The sequence below is a fragment of the Pteronotus mesoamericanus genome, unplaced genomic scaffold (assembly GCF_021234165.1).
Source record: "Pteronotus mesoamericanus isolate MK-2021 breed Mesoamerican mustached bat unplaced genomic scaffold, CSHL_Meso_final contig_20, whole genome shotgun sequence".
NCBI lineage: Eukaryota > Metazoa > Chordata > Mammalia > Chiroptera > Mormoopidae > Pteronotus > Pteronotus mesoamericanus.
The window spans coordinates 17,965,368-17,989,744 of NW_026555085.1; the positions used below are offsets into that span (position 1 = coordinate 17,965,368).

Consider the following 24,377-nt stretch of genomic DNA (forward strand, 5'->3'; position numbering starts at 1 on the left):
GTAGAAAATTTAATCCCAAGGAGATGAATCAAATTAGCCCAAATCTCCTGCACGTCCTGAAGTTCAGCCTTAGGGTCCTGCTGCTTGCTTTGAGGTCCTGAGCCAAAATTCTCAGCTGTGCTTCACAGTCCTAAACGAGGCACACAGCACATGTGCAGGTGTCCCGCTGGCTTGTTTTTCCATTTCTCTGCAGAAGCTTACCCATGAGAGGCCGTATTTGGTTTGGTGGTATGAATTTTGTGGGTTAATTGAATGGAGGCCTCCAGGCTTACACTAAGGACTTTTTTCATCAATCCCCAAATAAATAATAACTACATAAATAAAGGTAGCTTTAGCAGATGTCTTGGAACTTAACATAGCTCCATCATTTCTCCTTTGTTAGGTCATATGATGATTTCACAGTATCTTAAAAGCTGTTGTCTGTGTTGCTGCCAAAGTCATTGACAAAAAATAGATTAGCACTTAGTCCATGGTATTTTCCACATTTTACATACTTTCTACTGTTTTGGGAGTGTGCAATGGTCATTAGAAAGGATTGAAAATATTTACATTATGTTATCCCTTTTAAAAAGACATAGGAGAATTAAATATACTATAATTTTTAAACACATAGCAAATAAATAAGTGTGGTTTTTATCAGATTAGAAGAAAGTCAAATACTTTATTTTTTAATTATATTTTATTGATGATGCTATTATAGTTGTCCCAATTTCTCCTCCTTTGCCCCCTGTATCTAGCAACTCTACCCCCTCAGGCCATCTTCACACCGTTGTTCATGTCCATGGATCAAGCATATATGTTCTTTTGGTTATTCCACTTCCTATACCATACTTAACATCACCATGGTTATTTGTAACTACCTATTTGTACTTCTTAATCCCCTCACCTCTTCAGCCATTCCCCTACACCCCACTTCAATCCAGCAACCTTCAAAATGTTCTCTATATCTATATCTACAGATATCTCTCTATATATCTGGCTCTGCTGTTCTCGTTTGCTTAGTTTGTTTTTTAGATTCAATTGTTGATAGATATGTCTTTATTGCTTTTTATTGTTCATACTATTGATCTTTTCCTTAAATAAGTCCCTTTAACATTTCATATAATAATGTTTTGGTAATGATGAAATCTTCAGTATTTTCTTGTCTGGGAAGTTCTTTGTCTGCCCTTCAATTCCAAATGATTCTTTGATGGGTAGAGCAATCTTAGCTGTAGGTTCTTGCTGTTCATGATTTTGTATATTTCTTGCCAATCCCTTCTAGCATGTAAAGTTTCTTTTGAGAAATCAGTTGACAGCCTTATGGGAACTCCCATGTAGGTAACTAGCTGCTTTTAAGATTCCCTCTTTATCTTTTAACCATTGGCATTTTAATTATGATGTGTCTTGGAGTGGGTGTCTTTGCATCCACCTTGTTTGGGACTCTCTGTGCTCCCTGGTCTTGCATGTGTATTTCCTTTGTCAAATTAGAGAAGTTTTCTTTTATTATTTTTTCAATTTTTTTTTATTTCTTGTTCTTTCTCTTCTTCTGGCACTCCAATGGTATGAATGTTGAAATGCTTGAAGTTGTCCCAGAGGCTGTTTACACTATCCTCATTTTTTTGCATTCTTTTTCCTTCTTGTTGTTCTGATTGGTTGTTTTTTGGTTCCTTATGTTCCAAATCATTGATTTGATTCTCAACTTCCTTCACTCTACTGTTGTTTCCCTGTAAATTGTTCTTTATGTCAGTTAGTGTATCCTTCGTTTCTGACTGGATCTTTTTTATGCTGTTGATATCCTTACTAAGTCCCTTGAGCATCCTCATAACCAGTGTTTTGAACTCTATATCTGATAGACTGCTTATCTCCATTTTACTTAGCTCTTTTTCTGGAGTTTTGAACTTTTCTTTCCTTTGGGCCATGTTTCGTTGTCTCCTCATTTTGTCAGTCTCCATGTATTTGTTTCTATGTATTAAGTAGAGCTGCTATGACTCCCTGTTTTGGTAGCATAACCTAATATAGTAGGTGTCCTATACAATCTTGTGGCACAGCTTCCCCCTCATCACCCAAGCCAGGTACTCCGGGTGTGCCCTTTGTTTGGGCTGAGTGTACACTTTTCTTGTAGTTGAGCCTTGGTGGTGGTTGGCAGGTAAATGGGAAGGATTTACCCAGGCAAGTCAGGTGCAAGGACTAGCTGTGACCGCTGACCACCAACCTCCATCCTCCATGGAGGATCAGCTGTGGATCAGCTTTGCAAGGGCAGGGTGGTCGTGCTCGAGTGTGGTCTGTATCTGTCCACTGTGCACAGGCCCTGGAGTTTCCCAGGTGGTGCAGGCCAAGGTCATCCTCGACCTCTGTTTTGCCCAGAGCCACCCTGCCTGAGCTATAAAGCAATCTGAGGTGGCTACTACTTGGATGTTGGGCTAGCCCATTCCATATCTCTGCCCTTCCTACCAGTCTGTATGGATGTAGTTTCTTTAATTCTGTAGTTGTCAGGCTTCCATTCAACTCAATTTCTGGTGGTTCTGAGTGATGGTTGTTCTATAATTTAGTTGTAATTTTGATGTGTTTGTGTGAGGAAGTAAGCTGTGTTTACCTATGCCACAGTCTTGACAGGAAGACCAAAGCTAAATACTTTAAATTGAGTACCTAGAAAGCAAGTTTAAAGTAGAGAGAGTGATATAATCCTAGATTTAAAATATACTGAAGAATATGACTTATGCTTTTGAAGTGAATACAAAGTTAAAATGAGGTACATTCATTTTAACCTTCTCCTATTAAAATATATTCCATAAAATATTAAACATTAAAACTATTTTAAGATATACTCTATAAAAATTTCCAAAACTTTCATGTTGCACTCAATCTTCCCAGAAATTTCTACTTAACTTGGAAGTGCTTGACATTTCCTCAGTCTGTTCTTCACTTTCCTCATTTCTAAGTGTGTCCTCATTTTCATTTTCCAGAATTTCTCTCCCACCAGATATCCTTCCACCAGTTCTAACACGGTCACCTATACCATTCTTCTCTTTCTAAGCTTTTAATTACTTCACTCTTATCACTGACTTTTGGTTCACTGGAGAAACAGTAAAACTTTAAATTCTTAAATTAGGCTGTTTTTGTGGGCAGAAATTCATAGAATACTTGTTTAGCTTCTATATACAAAAGAATTACACACATCTTAAACCTGGTTAATTTCAAATACATCTTGCTGCAGAGGACCAAAGGATATCCCTATGTTAAAGCTGTAATCCAGGCTGTATCAAGTGTCACATAACATTGTCCATATTGATCAAGTCCAGTAAACTAACCAATTAAAGCAATGATAGAACAATAGGATTGAAAATAAATTCTCCAAGTTATATAAGGCTCTGTGTGGGATCCAACACACCTGAACCATTCCAGCAGATAAGATTTCCAAGAAGAGAGGTCCTACTTTTCTGTGTTCTAGGGCAGTGCAGAATTATGGGACAGTCACTGATATGGAGATACTCTGGGGTTTGGATTCCAATCATGGTCAACTCTGCCAATCAATGTGAGTGAGACAGAACCCCTCATTCTCTAAGAACCACCATTTCAGTTCCTTCCACCAGGCTCTTTGCCCAGATATGAATAAGCCTCAATCAACATTTGAAACTGCACTCCACCTTAAACAATGAAATAGATGAGAAGAGGGCATGGAATTTGTGTGGAAGTGCAGGCTTAGCAGGAGGACCAAAGAGATGGAATAAATTCCCCACCAATAGCAAGATTGAATCACATTACAGAAGCAGCTAGACTACTGATGAGATATATTTTAGTGTCTGGGATGAGATAAGGTCACAAGAAGAGAAATCACCACATTTCTATACTGAGAGAATGGGAGGGGAAGGTCCCTACCTAGTTCAGAAAAGTGTAAAATTGGCAGGAGCATAGGAATAATAAGACTTGGTTTTCTGTCTTGGGTGTAGATGGCAAGTTTATAGATTTTCTCCCAACCAGAGGGAAAAATGATAGTAAAAGATCATAATGCAATAGTAAATGCTGGTTATGAGACTACTACCTTCTACACAGCGGCAGTTTCTGTTGATGAGTGACACAACCAATGGCCTGAAGAAAGGCAGAGAACTTGACAGTCATGATCTATCTCCTTTGGCCCCCAGTTCCCTCCTCTATATAAAAGCAAGGGTGGAGATATCAATCTTTCACACCACCTTTAAGAAATTAAGTAATTTAACAACTCTAAGAAAATCTAGTTTGAGCTTCTTCCTTCTTGCAATGTTATCAGCAGAATGATGACTAAAGCCAACTGTCCCAGACCCTCCTTCATACACTTATATAGAAAAACCTTGTGAGAGCTTTGGTGTGTCTGCCATATGCTAGCCCTGGTTGTGATCCAAACAGAAAATATTAATTCAAACTTTTGAAAAAAGAAGCAGAAGAAGAATTCTACATTTCCAAGTGGCAATTTTCTCAAATCTTAAAATACCACTACTCTATAAACAAGCAAAAGCTGTGTTTGAAAAGAGAGGATGTAAATCAGGTCATGTCATTCCATGCATTTGTGTTTTAGAGTTTTAGTCTAAAACTGAACACAATATTCCCCAACTAGGCCATGGCTGGAATGAAGAATAGAAAATATGAACTTATAAGTTTATGGTTCAACAAAACAAGTGAGAGTCCACTGTTCATTACTAATGAACCAAGGCCCTTGAGATGGGGCTGCTGCTACTTAGAGTGGGGCACATACTCAGGTCAGGTGGAGAGACTAGTGGGTTTAGAAATAAGAGCTATTACCACAGACCTTTACACGGTCTAACCAATCCAGCCATTTTCATAGAACCTCAGAGTTTTAGAAAGTAACTTGTTTAACATTTAATTCCCTTCCCACATCTCCTTTCATAGAGAGAAAATTAAGGCCCAGGGAGGTAAAATACTTGCCTCAAGGTAAATCACTCAAGATTCTGAGCTACAAGCAACAGAAATTGACTGGCCGAGTGAGACAGAAAAGGAGTGTATTGGTTAGGACTCAGCCTCACTGGGAGTTCTGGTCTTAGAATTGAGTCTAAGCAGACAGAAACGATAGCCCAGAACGATGACCTGAACTGTTTCTGATGCAGAAACAACTGCTGCTGTAGTCCTGGCCTGAGGAAAGGCCTCCCTAGCCCTTTTAACGGGTGTCACCAGTTGCTGAGACTAGGAGCCTAGGGTCATAGCTGCACTCTAGCCCCAAGAGAATCTTGGAAAATTAATAACTGGTCTTCCTGTATTTTTTTTTTTATTGTTCAGATACATTTGTCTCCACCTTCCTGCCACCACTTTTAAGTTAAGAGGCAATCTTTGTTCCTTCACACTCCTCAGCAAGACACAGAATGTTGGAAATTCCTCAACACAAAAATTCCAGACACAGAAAGGTTTTAAGCACTGGCAGACAAAATAAATCACAAGTGTCACTTATGCGTGAGACTTCTCTGTGGGTACTGGCAAAAATAGCGACAAAGTAAACAAAATAATATGGTTGTTAATCCTGCAGGCCTTATTGCTAGTGGAAAAACCAGACATTGAGCAAATAATCACAAGTATGTAATTGTAAATTCATTATATATTGTGACAAGTTCTGAGAAGAAAGTGTCATTGTAAATTAATTATATAATGTGACAAGTATGTAATTGTAAATTAATTATATATTGTGATTAAGTTCTAAGAAGAAAATGTAAAGGCAACATTAAAACAATATAATAAAGAGACTTGAATTCAATTTGGGAATGCTTCTCTGGGAAGTGACATTTAAGCTAAGAAGAAACAGAGAAAAGAAATTCATTAATTTAATTAGGTTAAAAAATAAAGCAATACAGTTCTTCTTTCTCACAAACTACTCTTCAACTTCACACGGGGCTCCCTCCTGAACCTGAAACCTCAATGGTAAATAACACTCAATGAGCAATAAAGGAGAGGAGTAATTGAGGGGAGCAGACGTTTATGTCTGAGTTTTAAAAAGACTTTACAATCACAGGGAAAAAAAACAAAGCCAAACAAAATACCTCCTCAGGTATAAAAGGGAAAAGGTGCTGGAGCCAGGGGTCAAGGGACTGTTTAACACTCATCAAGGTAATTAGGCTTAGTTTATTCAATTATGTATTCATTACAGCAATCTTGATTAACCATCTAGCAGGCATAAGGCAATGGGGGGCAGCAGCAAACAGCGCCTACTGTCTTGCAAAAAAGAGCAACAAACACGAAATGCAGAAAAGTAAATGTGCCAAGTGCTTGGATGGCCTACAGAGGGACTTAAACTAGACAGGCAGAATCAGGAAGACTTTGGTGGAAACAGGAAAATTAGAGAAAGCCAGATACCCACAAGATCTGGATATGAACTGTTGGTCTGGGACATTATAGATGATCTATGTCTGTCAAATGAATAAATATGAAGTACTAATAGAATTAGCATAATAATATTTGGAAAAATTACTCTTTCTGGTATTTCCTTCCTGTGACTCCACCTTCCCCCTTCATTAAAGCAGCAAGAATGTTCATTGCCTTGTGTAAAGCTTTTTATGAGCTGAAATACCCAAAGAAGTAAAACATTCATTTCTCAGCTTCTGAGTTTCAAAACAGAAATTGCAAACTTACAAGAGAGAATATAGTTGAGAGAAAAGAATTTTGAGTGGAATGAAAATGACTTTGAGTATCCACAGCCAGAGGCTTGAAGGACTTAGGGCATTAAACTATTATATGAACAATTCAAGGGATGCATGTGGATATAGGAACCAGTTTTTCCACCTCAGTGTTGGGTAAAGAGCCTGCAGCCCCAAGGTGAGGGGGCAGGGGGCATCAGAGGAGCTGCTAACTGAGCCCCAGAAGTTGTCCTGAAAGCTGCTCTACTGAACTGAGAGCATGGAGGACAAGTGTTGGGATTGGAGAAGCAATAGATCCCCAATGCTTTGCGGAGAGCAGAGCAGAAAACTTACACCTCACTTTCCAGGGTCTTAAACTCCCAGCAGCCACCAGATGGTTTGATGTGAAAGGATGAGGAAGTAGCTCAAATCGCTAATGAATCTAGAGAGGCTTCACAGTTGAGCAAGAAGGATGCAAGGTGATTCATGACAAGTGATGACTGAGACTAGAGAGAACCTTAAATATCTCAGCAATGCTAAGGTCAGTAAATAACAGCTAAACCAGGAGACCCCACTCACTGGCACCATGGAATTATAAAGACATTCCTAAAACATAGTTGTAAGAAAAGGGGGAAATCCCTTGATTCAAATGAATTTATCCTGATTGTTTAAAATTGTTTGTTTTACCAGGTAAAATGCAGGCATATGAATGAAATTATACTGAATCACAGAAAGAGAGTGTTCTTTTTTTCTTTTTGTTTCTTTAGGGTTGTGTTTTTTTGTTTTGTTTTGTTTTTGCACACCTCTGCAATTTCTGTAATCTGTGAAATTTCAGCCAGCTACAAAAGTCTAGCAAAACCACCTTTTAAAATAAATTGGAAGGAAGCTACAATGTGGGGAAAGTATTATAAATAAAACATCAATTTTTAAGTTGACAAAGCCATACTGGCAAAATGCAGGCCCAGGTAATAACGCACCTAGAAATAATTAGAGTACACAGAAAAGGTAAATGATTTTGATCCCAGAATCCTGGGAGGTGGCCTTTAAGCAATAAGCTTTTAGACCAGGCTGTTCTGAAGATCAGAAGCACCAAGCGAACAGGCAAATTGCCAGTCCTGAGAGGCAGCTAAATGGAGGAAAATGACTATGAAATGGCCCAGCATGAGGCTGTTTCTACTTATTTTTGTTCAGTACAGAAAATCAAGGTCAAAATTAAAGAGTAACTTAAAGTAGTTTTAATTTAGTACAGAAGATGTCACAATAGAAAATTGTGTTTATTTTTCAATGTAGGTTTAACTTTGACTTAAATTTTTTGCACAAATGTTAATAATTAGAAACATTTTATATTTAGGTCATTTTAATATAGATTTTATATATGTAAATGAAACATAGAAATATTATATAATATTATAATATTGGCATATATAATGTCATTTAGTATTTATTTTAGAAGATACACATAATATAAGATCATACACATATACATACCTACACATTTCATTTAACATCTCTTTAGTTAATCTGGCCTGGATGAGCCTGGCTATTTAATCTATGCAGTTCAGGATAAGGAGAATGATAATAAATCAAATTAAATGGTGTGTGCTGAGCTTTACCTCATATGGATAATGAGCTTTAGAAGCACTGACTAAACAAGTTGCTCACCCTCAAGAACACACAAAGAAACAAGATTCTAGAGTATTTATAAAAGCTAGCTATGAGGGAGTCAAGTCAAGCAATTCAACAAACAAGAGAGAGAATAATGAGTAACAGACTCAGAGGAACTGGAGAAGCGTCTCAGAGGTATGAGGACCCCCGGTTCACTAGGCAAGACCACCAAAATGTCTCAAGGTTCATAACATTGAGGGGTGGCAAGAAGAAAGAGAAAGTCATATGACATCTCAGTAGCTTTATTTTTACACCGAACTACAGGGCTGCAAGGTCAACTGAAATCCACATACCAGTGTGATAGACATCACATGGTTTCCCTGGGCATATTTCCATAAAACACTGAAAAGGAAAATGATCACTGTCGCATTCACCCAGTTCCTAGAAGAGTGCTTGGTATACAATAGAATTTGCATTAAATATAACCCATATTTAACTTAGATTAATTTATTTGGACTAAGTTTATTTTTTTAAAAAACACAAGACCTCAAGGAAGAACGGAAAATGAGTAACTTTATTTATTATCCTACAGATAATATATCCTATGGATATATTTTTCCTACTTTATAGTCAACTATAAGGTAGAAGTAGATTATCATTTCTGAATCTGTGTTTTTGTCCATGAAGAACTGTTCTATATTTAGGTTATCGGTATAGTCTTAGAGAATGAAAACTTCCCTCAACTTCCCCCTACCCAGCAAGTGGAGATTAGGGAATAAAAGGCAACTGGAGCAAAGTGAGGGCTGCCAGAGGGGAGTAAAGGGGGTACAAGAGGTGAAGGTGAAGAAAAGGTACAAACCTCCAGTTATTAAAAAAATATAATAATAATAAGCCCTGGTTGGTATTACTCCGTTGGTTGGAGGAAGGTTGCAGGTTCATTTCTCGATCGGGACCTATATCTAGAAGTTGCCAGTTTGATCCCCAGTCAGGGCATGGATGAGAGGCAACCAACTGATGTTTCTCTTTCTCTCCCTCTCTTTTTCTCTCTCTCTTCCCCTCTTCCCCTCTCTCTAAAATCAATAAGCATGCCCTCATGTGAGGATAATAATGATAATGATGATGATGATAATAATAATGTCCTGGGGATGTAATATACAACAAGGGGAAATAGTCAATATTATCATAATAACTTTGTATGGTGACAGACAGTTACAAGACTTATTGTGATGATATCATAAGGAATATAAATGTTGAAGCTCTATGTTGTACAACTGAAACTAATATAATATTGTATATCAACTATACTTGAATTTTTTAAAAAAGAATCCCTAGCTCACACTGTACAACCAAGAAATCTTAGCACAACTTAAAAAAGTCAGCAATTTGGAGAGCGGAATATTACTAAGATAGAGGCCGTGACTTACTAGGACACCATCTCTGGTCAAGGAAGGACTGGCAAATGAACTATGAATCCCTGAGGCCTTTGATGACACTTGAAGTTGGTATATCAATCAACACAATCGATTGTGATACCAGAAGGAATTACTAGACCTTCCATCTACATTTATTTTTATGCCTAAAAATATGGAATGTCAGGTGTGCTAATATTAAATGCACAGTTTGATATTACCTGTATGTCATTTATGTTGATTGTAGAAGCTGAAAAGTATTTTCAATGTCAATGTGAGATATGATTAAAGCTTATAAAGACCACTGCCTTGGACTTTACCAGAATCCCTAGAAGTTATTAGAGAAAGGAGGAATTGTGGATTATGTAACATATCCCATGTACCAGAACACAGAATAACATACTTTATCTAATTAAATCTCCACCACTACCCAAGGAGGTAGACATTACACTTTCTGTTATACAAGTGAAGAAATAAACACTTAAAAGTATCTAGCTCTAGGTCACAAACCTGGCAAGTGTCAGTGATAAAATTAAAACCCTAGTTTATTTTCAAATTGTCTATTCTTTTCCTTATACCACAACATCTAAATTGCTGCCAACTCTGAAGCTAGTATTTACCAGGGCGTTCAAACCTGCAGAAATTGCTCCTGAGGTAAGTTTCCCATAGAAAAACGGGCAAAGTAACTTCTTACTCTGTAAGTAATGCACAAGGGTAGAATATCCCTAATCATGTTCACTAAAGTCCATACAAAGCTGTAAGTACTATGAGGCATTTTATAATTCATAGAAGTTATTCTTGTTATTACTAAAATAATTTATAAGAACCAGTAATATTCTCTTCAATAGAAAGAATAAGCATCTGGTAGATCCACTGTACAAATTTCATAGATACTAGAATTATTGCATGTGCATGTATATGTGTGTGTGTGTAAATGAGAGAGGGAGAGAGACTGGGACAGAGAAAAGAGATACGACAAAGGCTTAGATAAAAAATAACAAAGTTCAGAAGTACATAAACAGCAGAGATTCTAAGTTCTCCCTGTCTCCCACACTCCCTAACCTTTTTGCCCTTTGAAATTTTAAATGATTAGAAAACACCTCAGTAAATTATTACTGCAATTACCTTGGTCAGTTTCATTTCCAGCATGTGGCTGCCATGAATACGACTGTCAAAATGAGCTACTTCTTTGGAGGAGGACTTAACCTTGGCAATGATCTTCACATAGGAGAACACAATCACAGCCGTTGGGAGTAAAAGGCAGAAGAAGAGGATGTTCAAGATGAAAATCTGACCCCCTACTGAGGCCTGGGCCAGCCACCAGTCCAGGGTGCACGAGGTTCCAAAAGGCTCGGGTACGTAGTCCCCCAGACCTACCAAGGGCATGGTGGTCCAGAAGGAAGCATAGGCCCAGATAACTGCCAGGCAGATGTAGGCGTGCTTTCTTTTCAGCCAAACCCCTGGAGACAGAAGAAAAGCATTACTAAGATATAATCTGCCCTCCACCCAAATACCTCCCCTCGATATGTGAAATTCCACATCCAAAGAGTTATTTCACTGGCTTCTGGGAGAAGTGGCCAGATAACTGAAGCCAGAGGGAGAATGGAGAGAAGGGAGAAGAGCTCCGGAGCTGGGCCTTTTTCCAAAAGAATAAAATCAGAAGTGATTTCAGAGGGAGGGTTTTCTCTAGGCATCTGGAAGCCTTGGGAAGGGGAAGTCACAAAAGCTGGAGAAAGGGGACAGTAAAAAAGTAAGAGGATGCTGAAGACAGTGGAGGATCTCGGGAAAGCATCCAGAATGAACTTTGAGATCCTAGCCAGAGGAAGAGGCGAACTGGAGTCCAAAAAGGCATATATTAGTGGACCACCCAAGGTATAATTAAATCTCTAGGTGGGGTGAGAAATGATAAGATATTGCTTGTATCTTTAAAATGTGTACCCTTCTCCCTAAAACTTCTTGTGTTTCTCATTTCAATTGTCTTCCTAAGCACTCATCGAGTAGGGGTTGGTGGGCCATGATCATGGCTGTGTGGCGTGGCTTTGCAGTGGCTGACTACGCTTGGTAAGAGCAGATTTCGAATCTTGAAATGTTACTAACACAAAACCCATGCTCACAAAGCCCTGGGGGGAGAAAGACAGAATCTATGCAGATTGTATCATGTTCTACAAAAGTAACTCTGTGAAAATATTTTCAGGAGAACTCAATAAAACGACAACAATGAAAGGGGCTCCATTTTCAGCCCTAGAGTCCATGAACCAAAACAGAATTCCAGGAGAAAGAAATGGTGCAGTCGTCTGGAAAAGCTGTAAAGCACTAGTGATCATTTTCTAAAGTTCTACACAACCACTGAAGACAGGTTGGCCTTACCTTGTGCTGCGGCCTACATGGGAAATTATTTTATCTCCACACCCTACTCATTACCTCAGACTAACAGGGTCGGAGAAGTGACTCCTTGAAGCCCTGGTTTTACCGTAGCAGGGAAGGAATATCAAAACATATTAAAAATAAATCAAAAGACTTCTTTGATATAGACCTGCCTCTGCTTAGTGCCATGTGAGGTTTGGGAAGTCAGCAGGGCCTGCTTCTCAGTTCTAGTATTTGACCTTCTTCAAGTGACCTTTCTAAATGTTGGTGTTCTTATGAGTAAGGGGAGGAAGTAAGTCTATATTACATACAGGTTTTGATAAGAGTTAAATGAAATAATGCAAAGCCTGTTTCGCAAGCTACGAAGAACTACATTAACATACATTTTTACTCCTGGGTTTGTCTCATTTAGCACTAACAAGAAATATGACAGATGGTTTATATACCCTATTGTCTCTATTTTTTTCACACACATGACATTTTATATTATAAAATGCAAATTTCTTTATCCCAACCAGATAGGGATAACAACCGTGTAGCCACAATATATGTCAGCTCTTGGTTATCCATTATAACAGATAAAACATTGGCATGGATAGTTACGTATATTTATGGGAATGTGCAGAGGCATACTTACAAGCATTTATGGTTAGAGTTACTTGGTGAGGTGTTTTATACTTACATTTGAGTATGGTGAAAGGCTGTCAAGTACAGGAGGGAGTAGATTAGTAGGTTGGTTCTGTGTTGCTCCAGAAGTCAGAACTAGGACCAATGGGTGGAGGTTACTGGGAGGCAGTTTTGTCTTAATATAAGGAATAACATTGTAACAATGACAGCAGACCAATCAGAGAATGGGCTGTCTTGTGCAGTAGTAAGCTCCCCGTCACTGGTCACAAGAAGAGGCCAAATGGCTGTCTGTCAGGGATGCCTTCAAACAATTTATCACATTACATGGGAGAAAGGTCTACATATCCCCAAGTGATCTTCTAATTCTAACATTCTAAGACATTGTGTGGAGGATCTAATAGTGTGTCAGATCAAATGATGAAACCATCCTATTGAAGCTCAACCTTAGAAGCAGCTGGAAAACATACAGAGTTCCCATATGGAGTTATGTCCTGCAATCATTCTAGGGATGGAGGGTATCATCTCTTTAATTGACACAAAGCCTAAGTTTAAGAAAATCTTTAAAAAGCAGAGATATTAACATTTCCCCCAGGAATTTATTTTTGCCTTCTTGTCTATAAAATACGTATACACATTGCATTGTGTGTTCACACACCAAGGCAAGCTTCCTTCCATCACTGATGGCACCAAAAACAGTTTTTCAGAAAGAATTGGACCTGAAGTTATTTAGAATGCATATAATTGCATATTTTAAATTTTATTGCAAATTTTGATCCATGGTATTTCTATTGGAAGTTTTAAGCGGTTTTAAAAAGGAGATGCAAAGTTAAAAAAAAGAAAAAAAAGAAAAGTAAGTGCTAGATTGTGACGATGGTGGATAATGATCTTCCCCTTCCCTGTACATGGTTTCCTTGGAGTTTCAGACTATAAACTTTCAAAATATAAAGGAAAATTCCACCACATTGAGACTGTCAAGCCAACTTTATCTTTCCAACCTGAGGCTCCAGGCCATCCTCTGTCCCCATGGTCACAGTCACTCTGATTGACAGGTTGACAGGAAAAGCAGCTTTAGCCAGAAGAAACTAATATTACAACCTGGCTGCACTTGGTCCTCAACATTAAACTTAAGGGCCCAAATGCATCTCCTGTGGGTTAATAAATTCCCAGAACTCCAAGAAGTAAAAGTAATAAAAATTTATTTTAACATGTAGAATAATTTAATCACTTAAAAAAATCTCTAGTCCCTGAAAACTTGTTTACTGCTGGCTCATCCCTCATCAATTCTCTTAGTCACTCATTTTTCTACCTACGTACCAATACCACAAAAAGAATGTTGAGTGACATTTCTGTATGTGTGTCCTTTCCTGAAGACACAGCTGTGCGGCTCTCTAACTTAGAAGTAAACCATTCCTCATCTCTGAAATCACAGGGAGCCCGTGTGCTAAGGAGGGTCACAAACATCTTTTCATGTAATGACACTTACTATGTGGGAACCAGCTAAACATCCTGGACCTAACATCCTTCCAATGCATATTATTTCCTTTGTTTGCATGGCAAGTGATGGTAGAAGCTTACACAGTTTATACAAGGAAATGGTACTTCTAAAAGCAAACACCAGACGTTCCTATAAAAATTAGTTTTAAAAGAAACCTATATTGACACAGGTTCAAACCTTTAAACATATATTAGAATAAGATAGGTTATAAATAGAAATACTCGAGTATTAATGAGAATATTCATTATCTTTGTCTATTACCTATGGGTAAAATATGGACAGCTCTAACAAGCTACCTAGCTTTGACTATCAGGGAATGAGAAACTTTCCTACTTACCATAAGATAAATAGCAGATTTTCAGGTATCGATCCAGGCTGACGGCAGTCATGGTGATAAGACTTCCACAGCCAAAGAAAAATCCAGCCCATCCATACCAGCGACAGCCAATCCAGCCAAATACCCAGCGGTGACAGAAGCAAGAGATGATCGTGAACGGTTTGCCTACAACTAGAGTGCCACACAATTCATCAAAAGAAATTCCCTCCGGTTCACATTTACCCACCTTCCTCAACGCACTATTGAGTTGCATTCCATTCAAACAAGAGATAGCTATTTTACTAAATGGTAGGTTCAATTTATCTAACATAAGACCCAGATTTCTGGGATTTAAATTATTTATTTCTTTGGTTTCCATTAGATATTTTATTGTTTAATTTCTAGAAAATATTCTTCTGCAGATGGTCCCCAATGTATGATGGTTCAACTTAATGATTTTTCAACTTTATGATGGTGTGAAAGTGATATGCGTAATAAATTACATGAGCTATTTAACCCTTTTAAGAGAAAATAAGCTTTTTTTGTTAAATGGTTTTGCCCACCTGTAGGCTAATGTAAGTGTTCCGAGCACGTTTAAGGTAGGCTAGGTAGGCTAAGCTATGATGTTCGGTAGGTTAGTGTATTAAACGCATCTTTGACTCATGTTATTTTCAATGTAGGATGGGTTTATTGGGATGTAACCACAACATATGTAGAGGAGCATTTGTACTTTACACTCTGCATACCCCTCACCCCCCTCCATTCAGTCCATATGTTCAACCTTCACCCTCCTGAAGGGAATGTGCTCAGAAGCTCTTCAAAATCTCTATCTGATGTACTTATAAAAAGAAAGTTCTTTGAACTTGTTGCATGAGAAAAACCAAGTAACTGATATTCACAGCCTGCAAATGCTGTCCTTCCTCAGCCCTCCCAGGTGTGCCCTTTCTATGGTATACAATGGTATACAGAAGTTCCTATTAACGTAGTCAGTTAACATATATTTCTTGAGTGCCTTCTGGAAGCTGGACACACATCTCCTTTCGTTGTCTACATAGCTGGACACACTCCATCTTGCTAGACTGCACCCATCAGTCTAAACCATAGTCAGCAAGGAAGCTGAGTGTAAAAGAAGAGTTCATATTCAACAAGTAATTATTCAGTGCCTCTTTTGTAACAAACACAGAGCAAGGTGCACAAGAAAGAAGCGGAGATCAAGATTCATAAATTCATTTTTTATATAGAGAGAGCATAAAAAAGAAATAACTGATTTGTAAGATACAATGTGATGGAATGCTAGGCAGTGCTCAGCACTATGAAGACAAAGCAGAGGAAGGGGGAGACAGAAAGTGTTGTTTCACATAGGGGAACTGAGGAAGAATGTTACACTGAGGCAGGTGCCTAAATCAGTGGAAAAGAACTCAAGCAAATACCTAAAGGGAAAATATTCCAGGCAGAGGAAACAGCAAATTCAAAGCTTGAGCTAAGTGTCTGCTGGATGGATGCTAAAGGCAGAAAAAAACAAGTGAAAGGGACTCGGATGGAGTGAATTTGGTGTGTTAGGCCTGGAACCCATTAGCAAAAGCTATTTTAAGATTCCTTCTGGAGCAGAGCTTTTGATGAGCCTTTGCAATGTCATGTAGATTGTCTTTCCCATCTTCCCTTGGTAGAAGGGTAATGAACCTGGCTGGTTCTGAATCACTGAAGGTATTGTTTTGTTATGTTTTACTTTGCATTGTTTTGATTTATTTTAAATATCAACACCCAGGACTCCAATCCCTTAACAGTCTGATGTAATTTATCTGGAGTAAGCCCAGGCATCAATACTCTTTCTTTCTTTCTTTCTTTCTCTCTCCCCCCCCCCCCCCCTCTCTTTCTTTCTTTCTTTCTTTCTTTCTTTCTTTCTTTCTTTTTTCTTTCTTGTTCCCTAGGTGATTCTAATACATACACATAATTGCAAGCCATTGGTACTTAAACAAGAAATACTAGTTGTACTTGTTCAAGGTGCTTATAATGGAATATAGTTGATCAAGAAAAAAATAATACAGACATAAAATGTTTAAGGTTTATTGGAAGGGGAAAGTGAATTGGAGATAGTGCTCAGAAGCTGAAAAAACAATGGCCTGAGTTAATCAGCGAAAGCTATCATATGAAAGAAAATGTTTTCTAGTGAATCACTCTAAAGATATATTCAACTGAAGAGGTGGTTTGCGCAATTCTAGAGCAGATTTGCTTTGTTGATAGCATTTTCAATGTATCCAACCAATTAAGGACATTTTTATTCAAACCTAGTCTAACTCAGCTTTTAAGCATCAGCCAGATGTGATCAACAGTAAACGATGAGGCTGAAATAGCAGTTTTCATTCAAGCTTCTTACCTTCAGTACCAGTGAGAAAACAGTCAGGGGTCAGCTGGGTGAGCTGGCCAGGAAAACTGTCATTGATGTTGCGACACCGCCATCGCGTGGCAACACCAAAAATGGCAGCCCTTTTGCTGCCTCAAAAATTCCCTGGGTTTCACCTTGATTTTCACAGAAAGAGCCCTTGACATGTCATGCTCCTCTTAAGGTGCATATTTCCCATAAGAGTTCATGCTATTTAAGTCTATCCATACTGAGTATAGTCCTGCCAAATAACCTATGCCATTCAGGCTCTCAGTAAAAGGGCAGCACATCGCTGCTGTGTGATAAATAGTGACTCAGGAGGGAGAGGCTTGTTATAGGGCTTTGTTTTTAGAGGTTGGCAGTGGCAGAAATACTCCTTTGTGAAGAGAGAAATGGATACCAGAAAAATATTGTTAAAGGGGTTGCTTTAGTTGGGAAGCTGTTAAAAGGATTCCAGCAGGAAGAAGGATTCCAGAAGAAAGAAGAGCGGATGGGTGTTGTTCAAACTCTATCTCCCCAAATCTAGTAATTTAAGACAGGTTTTTAAACTGCAGGATGTGGCCTCCAGAGGCATGCGTGAGTGTATCTGGGCAACCCTGGAATTTTACAGATGAAAGCAATGCGAGGGAACTTACCCAAATCATACCCAAATTTATAAAAATGGATTACGGTTGAAGAGAAATTTTATTCCAACCTCTGCTTGGTGGGTTAGCAGAGGCCAAAGAAGCAGTTTTCAATTTTGGTTTCACATTAAACTTATCTGGAAATCCTCATTATAAATATCCAGGGGCATTCTTAACCAATTAAATGAGAATTGCTGGATATGAAAGTCAGCCGTGCATATATTTTTTTTAAAGTTCTCCAAGTGACTTTTTTGTGCAGCCAAGTTTAAGAACCAAGGGACTAGGAGCTTCCTACATCTGCAGTCAGTCCCTAAGCTACGCTTCAGTGTGTCCCCAACGAGGCAGCCCTTCCCCCTTTCCTATACTTACTTCTCAGACTATCCTCACTCATCACTTACCCATCAGACCTTACCCCCTTGATGCTTATTTTAACAACTTTCTATAGGAAAAAAAGAGTGTAATGGAGCACAAAACAGGGACCTAGAGCCTCCCTGTTTCTGTTTTCTGAATCATTAAGCCACACTGCATCTGGAGGTATCTAAGTTATCCTGTATTATTCCAAATAGTATCCTCGGCATCAAACATGCCTGGCACATAGAAAGGATTGAAGAAACAATCAGACAATACTCTGTGGACTTAGCCACAAACTGTAAACATGGTTTGTGAAGGGGGTGTTATTAGGGGGCGAGTCTGAGTCCAGTGAGAACTTCAGAATGGGGCACAACTCAAACCCCCAAAGAAACTGCATGATTAGGTACCTGAAATCCCCAGGTCACAGACTGCCAAATTGATAGTCATTATTTCCGCAGGTCTCAGCTTCTTCTTTCGTCTAGAAGACATATAAAGGACATACCCATTTCCAACTGTGGACAGAATCCCTACAAAGAAAAATATAAATTCCTGTCATTAAAACTAGGATTTAGAGTTCACTTGAACACGAAGCACTTTGCAATTTCAAAAATAGACACCATAGATTTAAAGGGTAGTGAGAGGAGTCTACATAAAAAAATCTAAATTAAGAAGATGAAATAAAGAGCGTGATTTGTGAATGACAAGTGAGGGATGGGTTGCCTCCAAAGAGTCAGAAAACAGGGATTATAAAATGGAACTTACCCAGGAAAAGGAACCACTAACTTCCCAGGGAAGCTAGGAGGGTGTGGGCATTCTGGTGGTCAGTTCTTATACTGGTGCCCGGGGAGAAGTGTTTCCTCTGGCACTTTTATGGAGTGTTGGCTTTATAGGACCCCCTCCCTCTGATAGGAAGGGTTGGCCCCTTGGCTCTTGATACAGTGTGAAGATGAAGTGACCCCACCGCACTAGGTGCTTGCACTATGCCTGTGGACTCATGAGGGATTCAGGAGGGGCAGAGGCCAGATAAAGCTGGCACAGCCCCAGCAGGGGAAGGGCCAGTTCCTGGAGACACATCCCAGGACTACTGCCTCCTGAGGACACATGGACACTGGACGTCTGCAGCTGATACTGGACTAGGTTTTTAGGGGCAGTGGGTGACGATTGGTAACGCGGGCTCTCCCCCTCCCACCAAAGGGAGAGAAAGTGACCCTCAACCCACCAACCTGCCAAAAATGTTATAAATGTTTTCTTGCTTTTTTACGTCCTTTCTTTTAATTACTAATTCGTTTTGGCATTACAATAAAATTGTTCAAAAGTTCTTACAAACCCAGTTTAAATCCAAAAAGACCCAATCCCTACTGACTTTATTTAAGAAAAGAATACACCTACTTCCATAGCTTAACATGTAGAGTAGATTTCTTCAGGAATTCTTGCTTCATAGTGTAGCTGTGTATAAATGAGAATCTGGTACAGCTGCCTTTAGTAGTAAGGAATAAGGAGAGTATTAACAGGAGAAACCCAGAGTTTTCTATTTTAATTTCTACAAGTCATTGCGGGGGGAGGGGGGCAAGGAAAGTAATGTGTGTTTCAGCTGATGGTATGAAACCACCAGGAAACTGTACTGTGCTCTTAGGAAGGTCTGAATCCCTGGAGTTGTGCTGCCTAATGGTCCCTTAACAATCTCTTTAGCTTTCCTAAGACAGAGAGGAAAAAAATAAAAGTGATTATGGAGATCTAGAGCAAACCAACTAAAATGAAACCTACATCTCATTAAAGGAAACCAGCTAGCAAGGCACGCTGGGAAATTAAAATGCAAAAGCATGGCTTGAAAAATGATAAAGAAATGCTATCTACATGGTATACAAAAAGACTGAAGTATGCATATTTATTTCATATACAAAGCTCACTTAAATCCCTTTGTCTTTCTACATTTCTTTTGAGAATATTGATTTTCTTCCTTTTCCTTTCTTAAATTTTCTTTACTAACAGATTCATCAGGCTTCATCACCCAGTGCCCAAAGTATTACCCATAAATAGTCAGCTCTCTCTGAGTTGCATGTAGATTATTCCCACATGAAATCTGAGCTGTAGGGGGTATCAAGAGAATGGAAACTTAGTTTTTTAAGGACAGCTAAAGCAAAGTAAGATTAAGGAGGTAAAGACTAAAAGGGGGACATTTTTAGGTGATCAATACCATGACTCCGTGAATGTAAAAATATAAAATCAGATATATGAACTGTTAATAAACTAAGTATTTATCGTAAAAGAGTAGAGGGTAGAAATGGGTATTTGGTTTATTTCTTGTCCATTCCAGTTTTATCTTTTCATTTTCCAGTTTTCCCTAACAGTTCTAATATTTAACAAGGCTGACCAAGAATGTCATTTCACTCTGGTTCCTTAAAAGGAATCTGGGCACATCCCTTAAACCTACCAGGGGAGGAGATGAAAACCAGACACACACAGGACCACGCCCAGGACCTGGGTCTAGGGTGAGTCCATGTTCCTCCACAGGACCCTGATTTCACTGAATGCCTGTTCTGGAACATGTTTTTGGCTGCACCCCCAGCTCCCTGAGTCACTTCATGATCCTTTTTTGGACTTTATTTTCTAGCTCCAACCCCACGTGCATCAAGTGAGAAATTCTTCGGATTCCCCCACCACCATCCTGGTTGTCTCTCTTACCTCAATCCCTCATGCCAGGATTGGGAATAGACAGCTCTCCCTCCCTATTTTGTGTTGCCTGGGGAAACTTATCAAGTTAAAGATGCTACTTTTTATTTAATTCCTTGCAATTGATTGAGACAAATTCAATTTATAAGATGTCTGTTTTTCTCACTTTTCTGATGATTGAAAGTACTTATGCTTAATCAAAATGCAGTGTGGATTTTATTACCAGATAGTCCCCATGCAGACAATTTGTCCATTTTATTCACCGCTCTTTTTCCAGTAACTTAAACAGTAGTGAAAAATGGACATTTGTTATCTATTTGTATTTTGAAAGGATGTGGGGATCCATTTATAAAATATAGAATTTAAATCAGTTTCATAATAACTGACAATAACTTCAAGGGCCCAAGGAATCCCTCTGCAGTAGAATTTCTGATTAATCTTGATTTCTTTTGTCTCAAGCACTGACCATAGAGGGGTGTCCAGACTTATCTAGTGAGTTTTGCTAATTTCAGGTGTTTAAATAAAGTTTTTACCCAGTAATAAATAGAGAGGGAGAGGGGAGTCAGTGAGAGGGAGGATAAGAGGGAGGAAGGAGGGTAAAAGGGAAGAAGGAAGGGAGAGAGAGAGGAATGGAGGAAAGGAAGGAGAGAGAGAGAGAGAGAGAAAGAGAGAGAGAGAGAGAGAAAGCTTGACCCAACATCTGAAAAGATTAAAGGCAGACACACCTAAAGACATAACCCACCTGTATACAGCTTTGAAGCAACAATTTTTTAAATTTCAGGAAAGTATTATGGTTGAATTCTAAGTGCTTAGACTACTGAGGTTCAATAGAAATACAGTGTAAACCAGAAATGTGAGTCACATACATGTTTAAATTTTTTTCTGGTAGCCAAATTAAACAAAGTAAAAATATTACTAAATTAACTTTAATACCTATTTAACCTAATATATCCAGAATGTTATGAGTAGAACATGTAGTCATTTTTTAATTATTTATGAGCTATTTTATATTATTTTTGCAGTGCTAAGTCTTCAGTAGCTGGTGTGTATTTGCACCATAGTACATCTCAGTTTGGAAAAGCCACAGTGCAGGTGCTCAGGACCCACAGGCGGCCGCTGCATCGGATAGCACAGTCCAGAAGCCGATGTGGCTTATGAACAAAAGCCTTGGCCCTGGACTAACTTCCATTTATTACCAATACATCTTTTCAATTCTCCTCAAAATTACTTAGTGATGTAATCATGGTGCGACTTGACTTTAGGTGAAGTAAACTCAGCGCGCCCGTGGTCACCACGGCACTGGGCCCGAGTTTCTTCTGTCGTGAATGCAAGAGGCTGAACCAGGTGATTGCTAAGGTCCATTCTAAGCCTATAATATTTTGATTATATCAAAGCATTTTTTAACAAGCAAAAACACTGTATTTAAATAAGAGCTCGTTAATATTTGTTTTGTTATTCAGTAGATAATTTTACTACCAAAGCAATGAAAAAATGAAAGGTAGTCTGAAGCTAAGTTACTTTGCTGTAAAATTTTTTGGGTTATCAAGGGAATATCTATCCCTAATAAAAAAAAGAAAAAGACAATCAAGAGTCTACCCCATCTTCTGTCTTCCTCCCACTTTTCACCTCCACTCAGCATATCCGCGTAAGTATTGGAATCTTTTGCAAAATCAGCATATCAGCCCATGACATTTCTAGATGCAGTTTTTGCACAGAAAAATTAAGGAAGCTTACCAATTATTGTTAAATAAAAGCCAGCCACTAAATCCGCTTCCCAGGAAAGTTTAGAAGCAAAGGGATCCCCATTTCGAAGGTAGTGTGGCAGGCCTTCGTTCTGGGGCAGGACCGTGTGGTTTAGTGCCATGCTGCTTTCAAGTGGCCAAGAGTCTGAAAAGTAAATTGGTAGAGATCTCAACACCCTGAATAAGCCGACATGAACCATCTCATAACCATGCCACCTGTTGTAAAATAAAAAAACAATTTCCCAGAGTGATGCTTGATCGTCTAATTGATAACTGGAGAGCACTTTAACATTTCTCTTCAATGATCCAAGTGTGTTAGTATTTCTCAGTGTGCAGATTATCCAAGCCTACATTATTTCATTCCTTTATCATGCTACCCTCTTTGAGCTACCTTCAACCCTCTTTTGGGTGAAGTAACTATGAAGCTGAAGGCCAAAGCTCATCCATCTTACTGCTTCTTAGCAGTTTTTGTAAAAGATAGATAGATACATATATGATACATAGATAGATAGATCCCTTCATCAATATTTTACATATAAGTATATAAAATATTTAACATTTTTCCAGATTATAGTTTTTGTAATCCTCACCCAAAAATATGTTTCTTGATTTTAATGAGAGAGGAAGGAGAAGAGAGAAAGAGAGAGAAACACTGATTGTTTGCCTCTGGTATGCGCCCCGACCAGGGATTAAACCCACAACATAGGTATGTGTGTTGACTGGAAATCAAACACATACCTTTTGGTTTACAGGATGATAATCCAACCAACTAAAGAGCCCAGCCACAGCCCAGATTATAGTTGTTTTAAGTTATACAAATTGTCCAGGAAAAAAAAGTCTATCAGGTTTAGCGTATTTTGAGAGAAAAAAAATAGTCCTGTTTATTAGGGTATTAAGTACAAAGGAACATAGAAACTGGTAAATGAAATTAAGAGCTGGGTTTCCAAGGGGCCATTTAGAAAAGAATTCAATCTTGGTTGTAGTTCCCAATTCATCCACAGGAAGATTTGGGTTCCCAGTTTCCCAAAGCAGAAAGGAACTTTAGCATTCCCCACCACCACCCCTTAAATCCACTCTCTAAAGTTGCTCATTCCAGGGTAAAATATTGAGCAATGAGGACTCCCAAAACACACAAGACTGTGTTGAGTTTCTATTAAATTTTGATTTTTGTAAGTTTACAAAAAGTCTTTGATGGGCTCCGTGCAAACGTATGTCACACAATAGCCCCAATCTGAACATTAGGGTGCTGTGTTATACTTGAGATAACGCTTACTGCTGATGTCATGACTTTGGAATGGTTGCTACTATTTGGAAAGGGGAAGAAATGCTACTAGTGTGAATGTTGCAACCTGTTTTGAACTTGCTTATTTTGAAACAAACCACTAGATGTCACTGTTCAGCACTTTAGGAAGCCAACTGGGGCAGAGCCTCACCAGGCAAGTGGAACTGTTGCATGCCCCACAATGGGTGACAGGCTGATCAGCAGATGTCAAGACACTTCTCCAAAAGACACAGATTTAACCCCTTGCTAACTGCCAATTTATAGCTGAACTACGACTTCTTAGCCCACTCCTGACCCTTTTGGTGCCAGGTTAGCTGAAGCTCCTGCCTACTCCCACACACAGCTTGAAGACAATCATGCGGTTCACGGTCATTCAAAATCCTTCTTCTCAGGAGCTGTAGGAAGTGAAGCTTCCAGGAGAAAACTCTGCCTGCCAATCCCACCCCATCTTAACACCTTCCCCTAAGTCCAAGTTTATCTTTAGAACTCCTCATTCGCCTTGAATCGATGCTTCTTCTGGTAAATTCCCTCACCACAGATTCCCCCGGCCTGCTGGCTGAATCATAAAAGGAGGGTTTGAGTGCAGTTGTGACATGCACCCTCTGATCTGGGGCAGATTATTTCAACCCTCTGGACCACAAGCATTTTGTCTGTAAATGGGCATTAATGTTTTTATTCACTACTCATGCTCGTGGTAGAAACAATAGGATATTGGATTTGAAAGTACATTGCAAATGGGAAGTCATTTCTAGTTATTAGGCTCTGGGACACTTGCTTTTCACTAACTTGCCCATCCATAAAGACATATGAAATGTATGACAAATATCCTCAAGGTCCTATGCTAAATAACTGCATGCTTGTGTAACAATGGAAATATTTATTGATCACCTACTGTTAGTCCAATGCTATGAAATGGGATAGGAGATATATATCATGATACCTAG

The 24,377-nt window shown here is 38.8% G+C and overlaps 1 protein-coding gene across 1 annotated transcript in view; it reads right to left on the reverse strand.

Moving 5' to 3' along the window:
- Positions 1-22,273, reverse strand: part of OPN5 (opsin 5) — a 28,613-nt gene extending 6,340 nt beyond the window's left edge. The window contains exons 1-4 of the mRNA XM_054568795.1: positions 22,144-22,273; positions 18,147-18,266; positions 14,407-14,577; positions 10,709-11,043 (exon numbers count right to left, since the gene is read on the reverse strand). Of these exons, the coding sequence (XP_054424770.1) occupies positions 10,709-11,043; positions 14,407-14,577; positions 18,147-18,266; positions 22,144-22,273 (756 nt within the window). The remainder of the gene's footprint in view (positions 1-10,708; positions 11,044-14,406; positions 14,578-18,146; positions 18,267-22,143) is intronic.
- Between the last annotated feature and the right edge of the window lie 2,104 nt (positions 22,274-24,377).